Source organism: Triticum urartu, chromosome 2A (assembly GCF_056163025.1).
Source record: "Triticum urartu cultivar PI428250 chromosome 2A, HENAU_Tu73, whole genome shotgun sequence".
NCBI lineage: Eukaryota > Viridiplantae > Streptophyta > Magnoliopsida > Poales > Poaceae > Triticum > Triticum urartu.
This window is the reverse complement of record NC_141874.1, coordinates 208,407,564-208,426,452: the sequence shown is the minus strand read 5'-3', so window position 1 is coordinate 208,426,452 and position 18,889 is coordinate 208,407,564. Positions and strand designations below refer to the sequence as shown.

Genomic DNA, 18,889 nt, shown 5'->3' with positions numbered 1-18,889 from the left:
TTAAGTAGTAAATATAAATGCAATGAAAACCATCTTAAACCAATTTCTCATAAATGTTACGGGTTGCAAAAAATCCGCAAAAATGTAAGCCTAGTGCTTTCATCGGGCACACGGCTTATGTGTCCTGTAAGCCGAGTGCTTACGCATGACACACAACTTATAAACAATGTAAGCCGAGTGATTTCATCGGACACACGGCTTATAGGCTGCTCTGTGACGGCACCGTCAACTACTTTCATTGCAGACATGTGGCAGATGTCTTTGCCGAGTGTGTGTTGTAAGCCGGGTGCTTTTTCCCATAGATACCGTGTGGTTCATATAAGCCGAGAGCTTTTTTTGCAACACTCGGCTTATAGATGACCATAAGCCGAGTTCTTTGTATTTACCGGGTATTTTTCTCGCAGGGCACGGCTTAGAGGAGCATAAGCCGGGTGCCCGAAAAATAGCACTCGGCTTATAGGCTAACACACGGGAAAACCGGATTTTCCTATAGTGGGACGTGTATATCAGGCAAATCGCGTGGTATCTAGTCGTCGCTTGTCTTCGATGAATCTGTCTGGATCCAATCTTCATGCGTCTACGTATGTGTGTTTGTAGGTTGGATCCTTCCAATCTACGCTTTTATTCATAGGCGGCGGTTGCTGTTCTGATGCGCTGGTCCTATAAGGCCTTAGCACGATGACTTCACGACTATCACAAAAATGTTTATCCGACTCCGACGAGGGAGGGGCAATGACGGCGGCGCTCCTTTCAGCTCGCTCCAGTGTTTGTAGTCGTCACTAGGTGGTCTTCATAACTGAAAGTAATTTTTACTTCTGGTGTTTTTTTTACTTTCTTGATAATTGATGAATAGAATGAACGTTTTCTCGTAAAAAGAAAAAAAAACCTAACCAAAACTAGTTTGTCTAAACATCCTCTAACGACGGGTTTTCGGAAAGCTCACCTCTAATTCTCGGCATCCAAGCAACCATTTAAATATAAGATGTACTATGACCGGTGATATATATAGAAAAAAAAGATGTACCATGCCCGAGGACGCATGCGGTATTTGGAAAATGGGGATGTGACAATCTCAGTCTTGGACAACTGTCTTGTGCGACTGGGTTTATATCCGCTCGTTGTTCAAAGTTTGTTCACTGGCCCGAAATCCGACCTAGACTCTGCTGGCTGCTTCCAAAGTCCAAGTCATCCATGCATGCTAACGTGCCGATCGGTCGCGAGCCATCAGCCATGCATATGCTTTCGCCAGCCCAGGCGTACACGACGGGCCACAAAATTAGCCGTGATCGGCGGGACACGGGTCTCTCTGGAAAGTTAGGTCATAAAATAACATTCTGCACAGGTTGATTGGGACAGCGGCACTACGTACAAGGGCATAATGCAATGCTTCACGCTCAACTTAACAGCTATATCTACCAGCCTACGAAACAGTTTGGGAAGCGCACCGAGAGCTCTAGCTAATCCGCACCTAAGCTCGCTCAAGTACCATGGAACCTTTACAATGGTGCTTCACCGTCCTCCTCGTCATCTCCAGCTTACGGCCACCCATGGCCACTGGTGACACATACGCCACTGTCTGCGGCAAAACCGGCAAGTACAAAGCCAATAGCACCTACCAACAGAATGTCCAAAGTGTCACCACATACCTCTTCAAGGAGGCCACCTTCATTGGCGGCAACGGCTTCGCAACAAAAACGGAGGGCACTGACCCAGATAGGGTTTACGGCCTTGGCATCTGCCGCGGGGACACCCCGGACAACGTCACCTGCTACGAGTGCCTGTCCTCCGCATCAGTAGAGGCGTCGACGCTCTGCCCGGATGACAAGGACGCCACACTCTTCTACGACGGCTGCACCGTGCGCTTCTCCGACCAGGATTTCCTCTCCTTCTCGTCCTGGCCCTGGTATAACGAGCCGGAGGTCGTCCTCAACAACACGAACACGGTGAATCCTGCGGCAGTGGCCAGCAGCTTCGACGTGCTCGTGGACACGCTGATGAACAAGACTGCAGAGCATGCGGCGGCGGCGAGCGATGCGGCGGCGGCGGCGAGCGATGCCCCTCAAAAGAAGGTAGCCACCGGCGAGGCCCTGTTCGATGGGAGCGATCCGCAAACAAAGATTTACAGCCTGGCGCAGTGCACGCCAGACCTGACGTATGGCGGATGCAAAAATTGCCTCCGGTTTGTGATGGACGAAATGGCCCTTACGAGGGTGCCTGGCGCACAGGGACAGAGGGTGGCTGGGGTGAGATGCAACGTACGATTCGAGGTGTACCCGTTCTATATCGGCGAGGCCATGGTTCGTATTGAAGGAACTCCGGCGCCATCACCTGCGCCAAGCAAAGGAGGTATATATATATATACATATATAAGCACCTTTGACTATGGAGTTACACGACAGAGTCATATTCATATTCAGAAAGTTCGTACATGAACTAGTGGTGTCACCGCTACCTTCTTCTATGCCATGCTGAAAATTTTGCCTAGATTTTCTTTTTGCCCGGATAGAATTAGTTTTTTTTTTGCAAGGCGGGGATAAAATTAATTTTTTTTAGAAGAGGATAGAATTAGTTGAACACTGACTATGTACAACAACAAAAATTGTAAACTGAATTTTCCCTTCTTTTTTATTAAAAAACCAGGGATTTATTATCAAGTCCACACGGCCACAACGAACTCACTTGCGGCCATCGTCGATGCAAATAGCCAACTTGAAACTAGCCAACATAAGATGGCTCAAACATAACTAATAAAAAAATCATACTTGATCTTTCGGAAGAAAATATGAAATATATGCTATACCTAAAATTTTGGGTCATATATTTTTTTGTGAATTTCGGGTTATCTACAACTGACATGACTAACTTGGAAGATCAAATAAAGTATTCGTTTTGTAAGAACTATGAGCAAGCAATGTTTGATCACATATGCAATGGCACTATACAAATTGTCTTTTACGGATCTTGAGTGTCATTTGAATGGTTTCACACATGTAAGAATGTGGTTTAGCTTGTTTATACTAGAGGGTGTTATCCTGACTTTGCCCGAAACATTATGGGTTAATTAGGCTTTAAAACTCAAAATATCTTGTCAAGTACAATTTAGGGACCCACCCCCCCCCCCCCCCCGAAACCTATAACTAGGGGGAGTGTAATATATTCACCATTCGTTCTATGCATATGACAGGCTCACCTTAAACATATCAAAAAAATTCCTTTCCAGTACCCACCGTACCCTTTCATCTACCCCGTCCTCTCCTAAACCAATTAGTTCTCGAACCTCCAATATTAGGGGCAATGGTGTTAGAACTGTATCAAACCTTTAGCTGAAACTTGTGGTGTGATGTTTACAAATTGGTGATATGCCTAAATGTATTCAATTGTGCATTGATATCTATTGTTTCTATGTAGGTATCAAGAATAAGATATGGTTAGTTGCAGTTAGTGTGTCTCTTGTACTTCTATTATGCTGCATCCTTCTTGCCATTATTTGGACTCAATCAAGACGTCTGCATAAGAGTAAGGAATTCCTTGGTCTATAGTAGTTCTGAATATTTATTTCATATAAACAACATATCATGTGTGCCCCTAAATTCTTCTAAGGTTTGATTAGCACCTAATATAAATGATGAACCATTGTTATCGATTTTTCACATGTTTGGCTTTTTGTAAATCACAATCTCGTTTGAAGGCGCATTCCAAATATTGGGAAAAATTGAGTTGCCACAATTTCAAGTCTGTTCTTTATTAAAGTCATGGTTTCTTCATGGTAATTATTTCTAAATTTTACAGTTTTGTACTGGGTTAGTCTATCTCCTATTCCGTGAGATATATTAGTTTATTCCAATAGATAAGTGGGATGGAAGCATGGTTAGTCTGATAATAATATATTCCTCAAATTATTTTTGGAATGCATGTTTTAGATTAATTCTATGCATAGATTGGAATAAGAATGAGGGTAGTAGGATGTCAATATAAAGGATAATTATGAATGCGAATTAAGAAAATATCAGGAAACTAAATAGTTCCATCCCATTTGAAATCCCACTATGTATATCCTTTAACTTGAAATTGTTTTTCTCGGACTTCAGATCACTTGATTCAAGTCAATTGTCTCTTTTAAGTAATAGTATTTTACATCTCCCTTTGACTAATAGGGTGAAAGAACATTCATGTTGTGGATTAGTGAAACTCGGTATATATGTACCATCCAATCATTTTGATGGTTTGGACATAGTACCAAAGAGTTTTTACACTTAAATGCTTGTATGCCACTAAATGTTCATAAATTACCTTGAACGTGTATCCTTCAGTGGTATTCCAGAGTTAACCAGTCTTCCCCTCATGCATATCCAAACCAACAACCACTTTCATGTGGTATAAAGTTTCCAATTTTTACTCAAATTTTAGCAGAAATCTTTGGAACTTTGGTGATTCTAGAGGCTACTAAAACAATTAATTGTTTTGTCAAATAAAACCAACAAGACCTAAAATTATTACATTTAAATAATTTTGGTTTAATCAAAGTATGTCAATAATGGTTTGGGGTTTTATTCTTTTAATTTAATTGTCAATAATACCTGGATCATGTTTAAATTATGTGGAACTTTGTCCAACTATATATTTTGTCTTCTCCATCTATTCAATTGCTAACTATACACATATGGCATAGAGTTGGATACCTTTAAAATAGTTGTAGGAGGAAGATAATTAAATTAGCTAGACATCATTACGACACATATCCATTTCGCACTGTCGACAATGTTTGTTATAGAGCTACATCATCTCAAATGGCCAAACTTGTGCCTACATGACGCTAAGTAACACGTCACTATAAGTTTAAAGACTCAATATGCCGATTTTGTATATCAGAGAAACTCTACTGCTAAGTTTAAGTACTTGTTTTTATAATAACTTACGTGAAGCTATCTTATGTTGTCTCTTCTTCATTGAATTAAGCATCTCTTGAATATTGTTACTTATGCATGGCTAGGAATCCTAAGATCACAATCGCAAGAAGTTTTCCCGCCTAGCACAGAGGAAGCTATAATGCTTTGGAGGATGGAAGAGGGTCGCTCTGAGCTCTCGATGTTTGAGTTTTCTCAGGTTATAGATGCCACAAACAACTTCTCGGAAGGAAATAAACTTGGCGAGGGTGGTTTTGGTCGTGTCTACAAGGTGAACTATTCCCTAGATATCTTTTGCTTTGGTAAATTTAAGAGTTAAGACAAGTAGTTAAGCCACATATTGCATGAAAAAAGATCAATTGTATAAGTAAGAAAACAAAGCGAAATGAAAATTTAATAATATGTGAATTAGAATTAAGATGCTATAGGGCAAGGGTATTAACAACATCCTATGGCTAATTTTGTTTAGCTAGTTGACCCCATGTATCCCCTCTAGGAGACACAAGCAAGTGTTGACCACGCCCCCCACGTCGTCCCTCTTCTGACCAAGCTTTTAAATCTAGGCCGATATGACCGATATATAGGCCCATATATCAGTTTTGGTGCTCTATCAATATAAACATAACACATTATTTTGTAAATATCATTTTTCAAGCATAACATTCGATATAGACCGAAATATTGACCGATGTGACTGATATCTGACCCGATATGCCCACTGATATAGACCAGTATGTTGTTGAATACAATTATTAATCAGAAGCGGTGAAAAAAATATTATGTATTTACAACTTCATCATATTTCCAAAGTCATGCGTAACGTTTCATAGAACATATATATAACATATTGTTCTTAATCTTAAAGTGAGGATTTTGTGATTCTATCTTAAATAGTTTATTAATTAACAACTCATAAACTCAAAATTTAAATTTGTTATGCTAGAGCGTTGACACCATACATTTTTTCTTACAAAAAAGACATTTTTGAACAAGAATATTGGGAAACATATAGATATATTTCCTCCGACATATCTACATATCATCCGATATCACCCGATATCCGACATCCAATATGTTGAAGCCAAACCAATACGAACCCGATATACGATATTTTGAACCTTGCTTCCAACATGTGTCCTCTCGGTGTCATTGGTAGTGGTGGGGCTTCGTCTTTTGCAGAGGTTTGAGAGGAAGGTGTCATCCTTTGCTTATGGTGGTGGCGGTAAATGAGAAACAAGAGTGTCTCACACATGGGTGGCATTAGTGATGACCCGCCATTCGACAGTATCAAAGACATGGGAAATTGTTGTCCTCAAGTCTAGTCATGGATTTTCCATGGTGAGCTAGTGTCGCCTCATAGTGGCTACTCATCTAAAAGCTCATTTTCCTCTATCGTTAGGTTTGAATGAGGAACCATAGAACGCTTGTTGATTATTCAAAAGGTTAGTATTATATATATGAGTGGTGTCTCTTGGGTGTCTATGACATGGAAGCTTGCGTCAGAGTACCCGGACCTTGATTCCATGGTCGGTGCTTACCTGCCCTCATACTTAATTAGCTTTCCCAATGGCGACTTTTTCCCCATAATCAACTTTTTTATGATAGGGGTGCTAACTAATTTTTTTATTAGCTGGACAGATGACTTAGACTTTAACAACTCCTAGTGGAGTTTGATTTTTTGAGGTTCATAGCATAAAGTTGACAAAATGGACGTTTGGTTCACTTTTGGTGTTGTCAGGCCATGGAGGCATGTGAACATTGGCTTGGCAAGTGGGGGAGAAATAACATGATAACTTCGTTTTTGTTTTCAAGGAAGATTCTTACATGTTGGGAGTTTGTTCTAGATCGAGGAATCTCAGTATTGGCCTTACATGGCCTGAATGGTATTCCCTCTTTCTAGTCCCAGTTTTCTCTAATAGAGCTCCTTCACTGAGGGAGCATTCAACATTCCTATTAGGCTCCACTCACTCTATGCCAAGCACCCAATCATTGGACTAGAATGGCACTCTAAACCATATCTTAATTTCATGGAATAAAAGGTCAAGCAACCATTGGTAAACGAAGATCTTCATCTATTGACTCCATCAATCAATATTTCTTTGTAGGGGGGAGGTATATTTACATGTGAGGTGTGTGCACATACTAAAAAGAATGGAAAGTTCATGGGCACAAATAATCCACTTTTCATGAAAGATGTAGATTCATCAATAGTTGGTTGGATTAGATACTACATGGTGCCCTTTAATACTGGTCTCAATCTCTTGGGTGAAAACTCTAGGTCTAAACATCGTTGCTTGTACCTGGCAACAACGGTGATTATGTGACGTTTCCTCATTCAAGCATTCCTCAGAATTTCCTTGGAGTTTTATCTAGATAAAAAAGTACAAGATTTAGCCTTCAACAGTTAGGCCCAGCGAGGCAACAACTGCAATCTTAATTTCCACATAGTTCCCTTCCTAGAGGATTTTCTATTTGATAACTTTTTTCACTACGGTATCAGCGGCGATGGTGAATACTTGATATTATTGATGTACGTCATTAATCACTTCATCATAAACATTTGGGTATCATTTCCCTTGTTTTGTAACAAATTTGGTTGTCTACATCATTGATTTCTTGACTAGCACTTGACCTTGTGCTTGACTAGCTTGTCCACGATAAGTAAAATCACCTAATAAACTGAGTGCTAGGGGAATCCAATTAGAAGGACCCTTACGGGATGAAAGGAATACAAGCCAGGAACCAACTCAAGAACACCACCTAACTGGGGGGTCTTCTTTTCCTAGAGATAATAAGGAATCCTTGAGGGATATGTGGGAATCGACTGTTGGGAAATGTAGTAGAAAACGAAAAAAATCACCCCACAATCACCCAAGAACTATATGAAGATGCATAACGGGTTTGGATCAACGATAGTTATCAACTTCGGGATTGCAGCGGAAGTAGATGAGTCGATGTATATCGTACTTGGAGTGTCTCAAACATCGATGATGATCCCGCGAACCGCCCTCGAATGATCCCTCGAACGGAAGACTGAAAGCACAACCTCTATACATGATTGCAAGCATATGGTCTTCACGATCTGGCAGCGCTTCACAGTCTAGAGCTAATCATCGCCGCAGAATTAGAGAAAGGAGATTAGAACCACACATAACTTCTAACTATGAGGATTAGAGGTGGCTAGGGCTAGCTCTAATTAGTTAACTAGGACCAACAAGAACTAGAACTAGATCAACTAGAGGAGGCTCCAAAACTTGTATATTTCAATTGGACACCAAACCTCCACTATATATAAGGTTAGAGGGGAGAGTGAGGGCTGCCACGAAGGAGGGAAACCCTCCTTGGGGCGTCCAACTAGAGGCACTTTCCCACTTGGGCCTTTTGGGCCCAAGTTTCCTTCCACCTCTTGGCCTTATTAGGCTCATTGATATTAAATTATATTTAATTATATTTATTCTAAACATTTTCAGAGCATTATATATACAATTTAACATCCCCGAAAACATTTTCCACCTATATGTGTGTGTGTGTGTGTGTTGGTAATACGCAGCACTACCCTATATCCATCAAAACCCTTCCGGTGACCCCGAAACGCTTCCAGAACCTTTCGAAACTATTTTGAACATTAATGAAACAATTCCACAAATATATTCTCATCACTCCCATCCCATTAACACTCAGCAGACCGTGATTACCTTAAGGTTGTGACCCCATAGGTTCGGTGAACCATAGAAATGAACGAAACCCCTTCGTTCAATGACCGATAGCGGAACCGTGGACATCCATATCGGTCCCTATGATTACACGAATGATATTCAAGTGAACCTTTGGTTATCATTTGATGTTACATTTGCTCCGTGATACTTTACAAAACCTGGTGTGCATCAGTATCCTCCTGAGTCATCACCATGCACACTATACCGTTGCTTCCTTTACCGGTTTTGTTCTTCTTTGACGTGTTCTGGCATCCCCGTGACATAGTCATCTGTGTCTGGCCAGACGATGATGGATGCCGTCACATCAAGAGGGCCCTAAGAATATATCTCCATTGTCGGAGGAGCAAATCCCACTTTCGAGCTATCTGGTCACTTGTCAAACTTTCCGGTGAGCCTAAAAGTTGTCCTTATGATCACCTTGTTACAGATGATGTTTGAGCAACACCGAAGCCCACCGTCTGGTAGGAAGTGACCGAGACACTCGCATGGTCTAAGGTACTAAAACACATGCTAAAACTCCATGTTATAACAAATGATTTTAGACGATATAATCACAAAATATAATAGACAAGTATTGGGTTGATTCAATATGATCGTTCTTCTAACGTCATACCCTCAATGTTATTTTAGGACTATCGTTACACTTAACGATATACTAAGATCCGAAAAACATGATCACCAACAACACTTGAACCAGTCTTAGTGGCGAGACCGGGAACCTATTGTTTGCCGTTTATCATTCCACACATGTATATGAGTTTTCCATTGAATCGCATATTCCAGGATCATAGCAGTTATAACATGAAATACAAACTCTTAACTATGAATAGGAAAATATAATAGTACAAGTATTATTGCCTCTGGGGCATATTTCCAACATCGACATACTAGTTGGGTAGCAATTTAGCATGAACTTTTTCTCTTGTACAACCAACGCAACCATATGAACCCCACCACAACTCGATCTATATAAATGCATTAGGGGAACCTCGAGGCAGGATCACACAATTATGAGCTTATACGCCCTTTGAGGTTCCAACTTATGTTTTGACTTTACACGACTTCCTCGTGACTATGGATCTATGTACTTGGTCTTATATCGCTACCCAAAGAAATCCTTCCTGATGGATCTTCATGTCGTGTGTTCTGGAGGCCAAGTGTACTTGGTGTCAACTTGATATTAGTGTAATCCATTTAAGATTTCTGACGTGGTTCACCTCAACCTGACATACATTTTGAAAAAACTTTTTCCAGATTAGAAGAGAATGAGCTTGAAATGTTTCTTTTTATTCCAACTTAGGAATAACGGTAGAATACTTTAAACCATGCATTTAGAAAAATACATTAGTTGATATTTCTATTTCCATGAAAAGTAATATACTACACACTTTTTTGCGGGAATAAGAGACTACACCTTACCAGTCAATAAGATAATTAATGAATTTGATTTCGTATTATGGAAGGATCAATGTTAGATATGAGGCCTAAAGAGGAAATCATACAATAGATCATTTACTAATATTGCCATACGAATTAGAAATGAAAATAAAAAACAACCAAACAAAGCTTAAATAAAGAAACAAGCAATATTTTACTCACCTTAAGTATAAAAGCACAAAATAGAAAAAATACAATCCAACCAGCATAATCTCAATGGCATAGTGAAAGTTCGACTTTCAACAAGTATATGAGAGTATTTAATCATTAATATATTCGACATGTATATTATATTTGAATCTTCCTTATTTAAAAATAGCCCATAAGTTATTTTAAGTAGATTGCCATAGGGCTAACATTTTTTCATTAATGACGACCAAGATGTAACACCCTTTTAAACCCATAACTTTCTAGAAACATAGTACTTATAAGGATAGTTACCCATTATCAATGGACGACTAAAGTTAACTTACTTTCTAGAAAAATATCAACTTGTTACAAATAAAGAACCCGTGAAGGTGATTGTTGCCCTGATCAATAACACAAGGAATAGTACTTAACAAACACTAAAATCATAAACAAAAAATGACACAACCATGAATATGATATGAAATAATGTATCGTAATTATTTAACCATGTTCGTATTATTTGTCTTAGTACCAAAACAACATAATAACTACATTCTTGATTTCCTCAATGAGCAATGTAATTTTTTAAATGAAATATCAAGTAGTTTAGAACAAACAATAATATATAGTAAAACCGAGGGAGCGAGTTAATTGTCGGACTGACAAAACCGATTTAATTGCATCCCTAGTTAGTTATAGATAAATATCAAGCGTGTGTGGTAAGAAAATGAGTTGACAACATAAGCTTATGCCCTTTTATTCTTGAACCCATGGAACTATGCAGGGACAACTACCAAATGGACTTGAGATAGCGGTCAAAAGACTAGCTCAACATTCAGGGCAAGGACTAAATGAGTTTAAGACTGAGATTCATCTTATTGCGAAGCTTCAACACACCAACTTGGTGAGACTCTTGGGGTACTGCATTGAAGGAGAAGAGAAGATTCTGATATATGAATACATGTCCAATAAAAGCTTAGACTTCTTCATATTTGGCAAGTTATATCCATAATATTAATATCCATTTAAGTAGTTTCCATCTCACTCTACCTTTAGGTACTACTCCTTCTGAAAGGATTTTTTTGTCATATATATATATGTGTGTAGATACGACAAGAGGAGCATTGTTAAACTGGAACAGGAGGCGCCATATAATTGAAGGGGTGGCTCAAGGATTACTCTACCTCCACAAACACTCACGTTTGAGGGTAATACATAGGGACTTGAAAGCGAGCAACATTCTATTGGATGAAAATATGAATCCGAGGATATCAGATTTTGGCCTTGCCCGAATATTTGGATCGAATGAAAGCCATGCTAATACAAGCAGAGTTGTGGGAACACAGTAAGATCATAGAGATATCTCAAATTCAAAACTTAGTCGTAACAATTAATGAACATCATTGATTACTTTACCTAAGTAGACTTCGCTAACTCGAAGCCATTTTCTCCATCTAGTGGTTATATGGCTCCTGAGTATGCCTCGGAGGGACAATTCTCAATCAAGTCGGATGTATTCAGCTTTGGAGTGTTGCTATTGGAGATCATCTCTGGTAAAAGAAACAATGGATTCCACCAAACTGGGAACAGCGGCAATCTTCTTGGATATGTGAGTAACATGGTCGTCTCGTTTGATATATATACTTGTCATCATTCAGTGATGTATTTTTCTCAAAACTAGGACAATGCACGTGCGTTGCAACGGGGTATAAATATTCTAATACGATAGTTTATGATTTACCTTCTCATATTAATGTGATTGTGTAAATAATTTTTTATCAAATCATGTTGTGATTTACCTTATATTTTGTTGAGAAGTTTAGCAATTAAATTAAAGTGGAATTGATTCAGTAGGTAAGTAAATTAAGGTGAATGATTATCATAGGAGAAGGTTGGACAAAGGAGTGGTAGGAAAAAAAAGTGCAACACAAAACCTTACAGTCTTTATGTAAGTAGTAGAGATAATTAACAAACCGATTAAATAATTATATGTTTTTGTATCTCCGTCATATCAGTGTGCGAATATTGTTTCCACTCCGGCTAACACTCTAGAGTGTTACCGTCACCCGTACGTTTTCAGGTTTGGCTATTATGGACAAGAGAAAATTGGTGTGAGCTCATTGACCCTTGCTTAGATGTTAAGCATCCAAATATGGAGATTATGAGATTCATTAATGTCGGGTTAATGTGCGTACAAGACGACGCAGTCGATCGCCCTACAATCTCGGATGCTATCTCGTTGCTCATGAATGAGAGCACAAGCTTGCCTGACCCAAAGAAGCCTGCTTACTTTAGGAACAAAGGAGAAGATCCAAAGTTAGAGGAACAATACAGTGTAAACCACCTTACTGGTTCACCACCGGATGGTAGATAGTTGAACTTGTATTACTTGTACTTTTAGCCCTTTGTATCCACTTATAATATATATTTTTGTGGCTTTATATCTACTTATATTTAGCACTATGGACGTTATAAAAACTCAAATCAGTTTGCAAAACATCCTGATGAGGTACACAATCATTTGAGTGATGATAAGCTGGATCTTTCTTCTAATTTGCTTGTCACGCTGATCCCGTGGTTAAGATATTGGTACAACTACTTCTAACACTGGTTTGAAGGTTGAGCAAATCAAATCGAATCTCCAAGTTCAGGTTCAAAGTTCAAAGACAACTCTTTTACCATGCCCCGTCTCACTTGCCTCTCACAGGGTAAGAGAAGAATTCAATCATAGCCATTCATTAGTGAAGGTAATTTTGGTTATATAAACATGGCAGCTTAGCATAACAAATAAGAAAATAGTTTTAACAGATTTGGTATTCCTTTTTAACAGAGACTTCATATATAATATTACAGGGGTGTGCTACGTGTTGGTGGGTTTATCTTTTTAAAAGATCAGCCGGGTTGAAAGACGTCGGCGGCCTGATCGAGCGGTCGAGCATCGCCCTCCATGATTGCAACAGAGTTCATGTTGTGGAATCTTTCCAATAGATGTTGTGTTGATGAAACCTTGCAATAAATGTCATGTTGAAGATTTTTTTTGCAATAAAGATCATATTGCAAATATGCGTAATTTTTGTAACACATATTATGTTTCAGAAACGCCGCCGTGTCGCAGCAGCACTAGCACATTCGAGCAACCGATGCGGCCGAGCCCCGTTTGTTGAGGGGAATCATTTCCCAGAGAAACATTCTCCGGTGGCTCGATCCCACCAGACCAAACAAACCACCAGCCTCCGAAGTAGGCCGGCCGCCGCGAGCCAGAGATTCCCTTTCCATGGTGTCGAAGCAGATGGAGGAGATCTAGCGGAAGCTGGCGGTGCTTGCTTAAGCGCGTGCCAGCGTCGTCCCTCCTCTTCACAGGCGTTGGGTGCTACTGTCTCCTCGAGTGGCTCTTCTTCTCGCGCGTATACCAACCCCCACATTTCCATCCCACTCACCCTCCATCGTGTACTTCGTTACGGTTTCGAGGGTCATCGAGTTTCGAGATTGAGGGTTTCCAATTTGTTAGAGTGTCTATAGCGGGGCGCCCCAAACCCACCTCAAACTCCCGGGCGGACGGCTCAGTCACTGACCGGTCAAAAAAAGCAATCCAGACGGGTGCTTCAAACGGGTCTCAAATGCCCGGGCTGATCGGCACCCCTCATATCCATCCTAAATATGAGACGGATGTAGGGAGGCATGTGCGCGCTTGGGCGCATCCACCACGTCAGACATGACGGGCCTACCCCACCACAAATTGTAGCAAATCCACCAAACCCTTTCTCCTCCTCCCGCCCCCTTCAACCTTTGCCTCGTCCAAGCCCTCGCCGTCCGCCACCCTTGCTCTCCATCCTCGCTGCCGGTCTTGATCTGCCGTCCTAGATGACGTACAGCCCGTCCCAGACCACCGTGACAGAGGCTGCGTCCGCATCGTCCATCGGCGTCCCGTCCTCGGCTTCGTCCTGCAAGCCTTAGAACGTCGCCTGGAGGGACCGGCGACGGAGGCAGCGAGAGCGATAATACTACACACACGGGGCTCCCACGACGGACTTTCACGGACCCTGCTGCTTGCTCTTCTCTAATTGGCCCCCCTGATTTTCACTGGGGGCCCCGCCTCACTTAATCAAATTTCAACCAATCACTATTAACCACCCCATAAACGCCCTGTGGTAACTCCGTGTGTCTAGCATCTCTCCAGCGAGAGAGGGAAGTGTTGGCGTCGCAGGGCCATTTCTCCCCCGGCCCCGCATGCCTCACACAACTGTCATCTGTTGGAAATATGAGCAAATTACTACGAGATTTAATCCAAATAAACAAAAGATAAATCATGACTACAGTAGCAGAGATTGAACTAATCATGCGAACTAGCATAGTAGATGAGCAGATCACATCTAGGGCACATACTAAAAATATGAATTCTACCACGATCTCACACAGGAAGGATAGAATCACATACGGTGCAGCGGGAACAGCACCGCCGGCATTGACGTTGTCGCCCATGTCGTCGAGGATGAGGTTGCCGAGGTCAGGGAAGAAGTCATCGTTCGTGAAGTCGTCGCTGCCAGCAGTCGCGCTAGTGCGCTCCCCAAAAATCTGATCGCCCCTCTACCGTACAGGATCACGAGAGGCGGGGTTCCGGAGGCCTGCTGTCCCTTCTCCCGATGCACGCCGAAAGGAGGGATGGAGAAGAATTTCTTGGAGGCGCAATGATCTGGAACAGCGGTGAGAAACCATACGAAGCGGCGGCGGCTAGGGTAGACGTCTGCCTGACTATATAGTGCGGGTCGGGTAGGTCGTGGGAGTAAACCCCATGTCCGAGTCGTCACGATCCAAAAGAATTGGAAACGGTTCAGTAACTAATGCGTCCGTTAATTATTAATCAATGTTTCATTAATTTTTCCCGAGCAGCAAAAATATAGACAACGTGCATAGCTCTGTCCTCGGCTCGGCTCAATCCCGTAACCCGTGCCGTGTCGTGCCGCGCCGCGTCGTGGCAAGGCGTGGCGTGGCGAGGCGAGCGAGGAGGAGGAGCGCGCGTGTAGGTCTCCTCTTCTCATGCTCATACAAGTGGTAGAAGAGCTCACCTTATAAAGATGTGCAACTCTCTCTCAACTTATGAGGTGGGACTAAACTTTAGCCTCACTCACTCTACTCACATGTGTGCATGAATGGGCCAAGAGAATTTCAGAATTTTAGTTGGGCTTTGGGCCAAATGCCCACTAGAAAATTCCAACAATCCCTCACAAAGTCTCATTGGCACATCTCACCATTTGGTTCCAAAACATTGTTTATATACCGGTGCTTAGTGAAGATTGTGAAGTTGAACTTCCACTTAGAGATTTATGCTACACTAGATCACAACTTGAATAGTGGACTATGCCTTGAACTACAAGTTTTCTCCGAGATTAGTTTCACACAAATTCTTGACCGATAATGGGTTGCCGCAAGGCTTCCCCGCGGGTGGAGCATATACGTCGTACTCCAGGGCCTTTTCATGAATTTATTAGAGAACACCCAATTCTCACATACTACGACGTTAACAGTCAAATTCATATAGGTGTATTCCTCAGAAGATGTTCTGCAGGACAACATCTCTGCTTACCCGAATAAGCCACTTGGAACACATTAAGATAAGTATCAACCTGCCATGTAGATCAGAAGAGTATTGCATCTTCACAGAGTGGGATAGTTAATATAGGGATACTCTCCTCCCAGCTAACCAACAGCTTGTCTCCCACTTCTACTTCACGGGATCTCCGATCACATAAGTGGGTTACCACTATGGATAACTCATGCGCTGGGTCTCAGACCCATCTCCATTGACGCATTATCTATCACATCACGTGATAGACCCTTCGTGAAGGGATCTGCCAAATTTTCGACGTTTGGATATAATCCAACGTAATAACTTCGGAGTTCCTCAATTTTCTGACAGATTTTAGTCTCCTCTTCACATGCCTTGAGGACTTCATATTGTCCTTAGAACTGTTTATCTTGATGATCACAGTTTGATTATCACAGTTCATCAGGATAGGGGGTATTGGTTTTTCAACCATAGGTAAGTCCATCAAGATCTCACAAAGTCACTCTGCTTCAACAGTGGCAGTGTCTAATGCTGTGAGTTCTGCTTCCATAGTTGACCTCGTTAAGATGGTCTGCTTGCAAGATTTTCAGGAAACAGCGCCACCACCAAGTGTAAAAACATAACCACTTGTGGCCTTAATCTCAGCAGCATCAGATATCCAGTTTGAGTCACTATAACCCTCCAGTACCCTTGGATACCCGGTGTAGTGAATCCCATAGCTCGCGGTGCCTTTCAAATAGCGCATAACTCTCTCAAGCGCATGCCAATGATCATCTCCCGGTTTTGACACAAACCGACTCAGCTTTCTCACAGCAAACGAGATGTCAGGCCTCGTGGCACTCGCCAAATACATAAGCGAGCAATAATCTGAGAATACCTCAGTTGATCTCTAGCAATTCGTCGATTCTTTCGAAGCAACACACTAGCATCATATGGAGTTGGAGAAGGCGTGCAGTCGCTATACCCAAAATGACCCAAGACCTTTTCCACATAGTGAGACTGAAGCAGTGTGATCCCACCTGTCGGTGTCAAAACCGGCGGATCTCGGGTAGGGGGTCCCGAACTGTGCGTCTAGGCCGGATGGTAACAGGAGACAAGGGACACGATGTTTTTTACCCAGGTTCGGGCCCTCTCGATGGAGGTAATACCCTACTCCCGCTTGATTAATATTGATGATATGGGTAGTACAAGAGTAGATCTACCACGAGATCAAGGAGGCTAAACCCTAGAAGCTAGCCTATGGTATGATTGTTGTATGTTGTATATCTATCGACTAGCCTGGCCTCGGTTTATATAATGCACCGGAGGCCTAGGATAACAAGAGTCCTAGCCGAATACGCTGGTGGGGAGAAGTCCTTGTTTTGATCGCCAAGTCTTGTGGAATCTTCCTTGTATGCGGTAGCCGTCCGAACTGGCCCATGAGTATACGGCCACGGGGTCCTCGGCCCAATCTAATAGATCGGGAGACGACGTGGTGAGTACCCCCTAGTCCAGGACACCGTCAGTAGCCCCCTGAACCGGTCTTCAAGTTAGGGACGCTCCTCGATTCTTCCGAACTGTTCTTCATCTTCGGTTGCCGGTCTTGAAAACTGGTTCAACAAATCTTCTTTATCTTCGATCTTGAGGATCGCCGAAATGCATTCGACGAGTTTACACATCGGGTATCCGAGGAGCCCCTTTAAGTTTCCGGCCTTTATCAATGCCTTGTTTATTTTTATGCCACACCTTGGGTTTGAAGTTGTTCCCGGGAGGCAGGGTCCTCTTGCGTCCGAGCTCCAACGCCAGACTGCATTCGAGGTATCTTTTGCAGCCGAGCACCAACACCGGACAGCTTCCCAGCTCTAGCGCCGGAATGTATCCGAGCTCCAACGCCGGACTATGTATCCGAGCTCCAACGCCGGACTGTATATCCGAGCTCCAACGCCGAAATATATCCGAGCTCCAACGCCGGACTGTGTCCAGGCTCCAATGCCGGACTATATCCGAGGTGTCATATCACCTTGGTTCAAAAAAGTTGAAGGAGTTTAGCCGAGCTTAATGCCGGAAATGCCCTCTATGGAGGCAGCCACTAGCGCCCGAGCTTTATGCCGGACTGCTTCCGAGGTGGTGCACCACCCCGACTATGGGCCGATTTTTTGTCAATATTTTTTATTGGTGCAATTTATTCTCTGCCGAGATATATAGCCAGTAGCCCTCAAGGTGTGTACCGGTCTAAAACCCGAGATGCACATGAAGGATGACATAAGACCGCTGATCCAAGTAGCCGCTGAGACTCGGGTTGATTTGCAAAATCGGCCTGAGGATCAAGTCCAAGCTCGGCAAAATACCTCGGGACACTAAAAGTGGCGTGCTCAGTCCTCGAGACTCAGGTTGGGTGCGGCCGACCAACCTGAGGATCAAAATCTCCTCGGAAACTATATTGCACATAAAATTTTCTGCATTGGACAAGCAATGCAGTAGCCCCCGAGACACTGGTCGGGTGGCAACACCAGATCAGGGGATCGATGTGCCCCTTTAATATTTGTAAATAATAAGCCCGAAGCCCAATAGCCCCCGAGCCTTAATGCGGGCACGGGTGGCCGAATTAAGAATCGATATCCATAGTAAAATCACAAATTATGTGTAATGACTCTGTATCCAAGTACTTTATGTCATTAATGCTCGGATCCGCATTGTACAAAACTTTGTTGACCGACCATCGGCTTCCACCTCCTCAGCCAGTAGCCGAGAAGTGTTTGTCCTACTTTATAAATCCTTTATGAGGGCAAAGATTTACGACAAACAAGGCAATCTGGCCACACAGTTGTATAAACAAAGGTACGCAGAGAGATATGTTATATTACTGTTTAACACAAGAAATGTCTTCCAAAGAAAATAGTCCCGCTATCGGTTCCTTTCTTTGGGTTGTCATACTAAGCATGATCATGAAACCTCAGCTCCTATGTAAGAGCAAAATATCGAGGATTTAGTTTGGGAGGCTAGTTAATAGCCCCCGGTAGTGTTCGGCGACAGTCGAGGTCAAGCCGTAAACACTTCGGCCATTGTTATGAGTGGCCCATTATTTAACACAGTCATCGGATCGCTGACCGGTTTACGCTTATTGTGACAGTCAGTTTTCGGCTTTCTCCACTGAGGTGCTT

At 42.3% G+C, this 18,889-nt stretch overlaps 2 protein-coding genes across 2 annotated transcripts; both read left to right on the top strand.

Moving 5' to 3' along the window:
* The first annotated feature begins 1,431 nt into the window (after positions 1 to 1,431).
* On the top strand, positions 1,432 to 3,539 carry LOC147984571 (putative cysteine-rich receptor-like protein kinase 9). The gene is made up of 2 exons (XM_087541163.1): positions 1,432 to 2,346; positions 3,409 to 3,539. The coding sequence occupies exons 1-2, from the start codon at positions 1,488 to 1,490 to the stop codon at positions 3,537 to 3,539; spliced, it is 990 nt and encodes a 329-aa protein (XP_087397289.1). The 5' UTR covers positions 1,432 to 1,487.
* Positions 3,411 to 12,785, top strand: LOC125536782 (cysteine-rich receptor-like protein kinase 18). Its single transcript, XM_087543642.1, has 6 exons — positions 3,411 to 3,516; positions 4,991 to 5,175; positions 10,971 to 11,181; positions 11,294 to 11,531; positions 11,645 to 11,795; positions 12,267 to 12,785. Exons 2-6 carry the CDS (start codon positions 5,047 to 5,049, stop codon positions 12,558 to 12,560), a joined length of 1,023 nt encoding a protein of 340 aa, XP_087399768.1. The 5' UTR covers positions 3,411 to 3,516; positions 4,991 to 5,046; the 3' UTR covers positions 12,561 to 12,785.
* The last annotated feature ends 6,104 nt before the right edge of the window (positions 12,786 to 18,889 follow it).

Excerpts from the sequence above, each read along its gene's own strand:
- LOC125536782 (XM_087543642.1), top strand. The coding sequence starts at position 5,047 with ATGCTTTGGAGGATGGAAGAGGGTCGCTCTGAGCTCTCGATGTTTGAG. Across the intron at positions 11,182-11,293 it reads CTTAGACTTCTTCATATTTG|ATACGACAAGAGGAGCATTG; the intron begins GCAAGTTATATC and ends ATATGTGTGTAG. Across the intron at positions 11,532-11,644 it reads AGCAGAGTTGTGGGAACACA|TGGTTATATGGCTCCTGAGT; the intron begins GTAAGATCATAG and ends TTCTCCATCTAG.
- LOC147984571 (XM_087541163.1), top strand. The coding sequence starts at position 1,488 with ATGGAACCTTTACAATGGTGCTTCACCGTCCTCCTCGTCATCTCCAGC. Across the intron at positions 2,347-3,408 it reads ACCTGCGCCAAGCAAAGGAG|GTATCAAGAATAAGATATGG; the intron begins GTATATATATAT and ends GTTTCTATGTAG.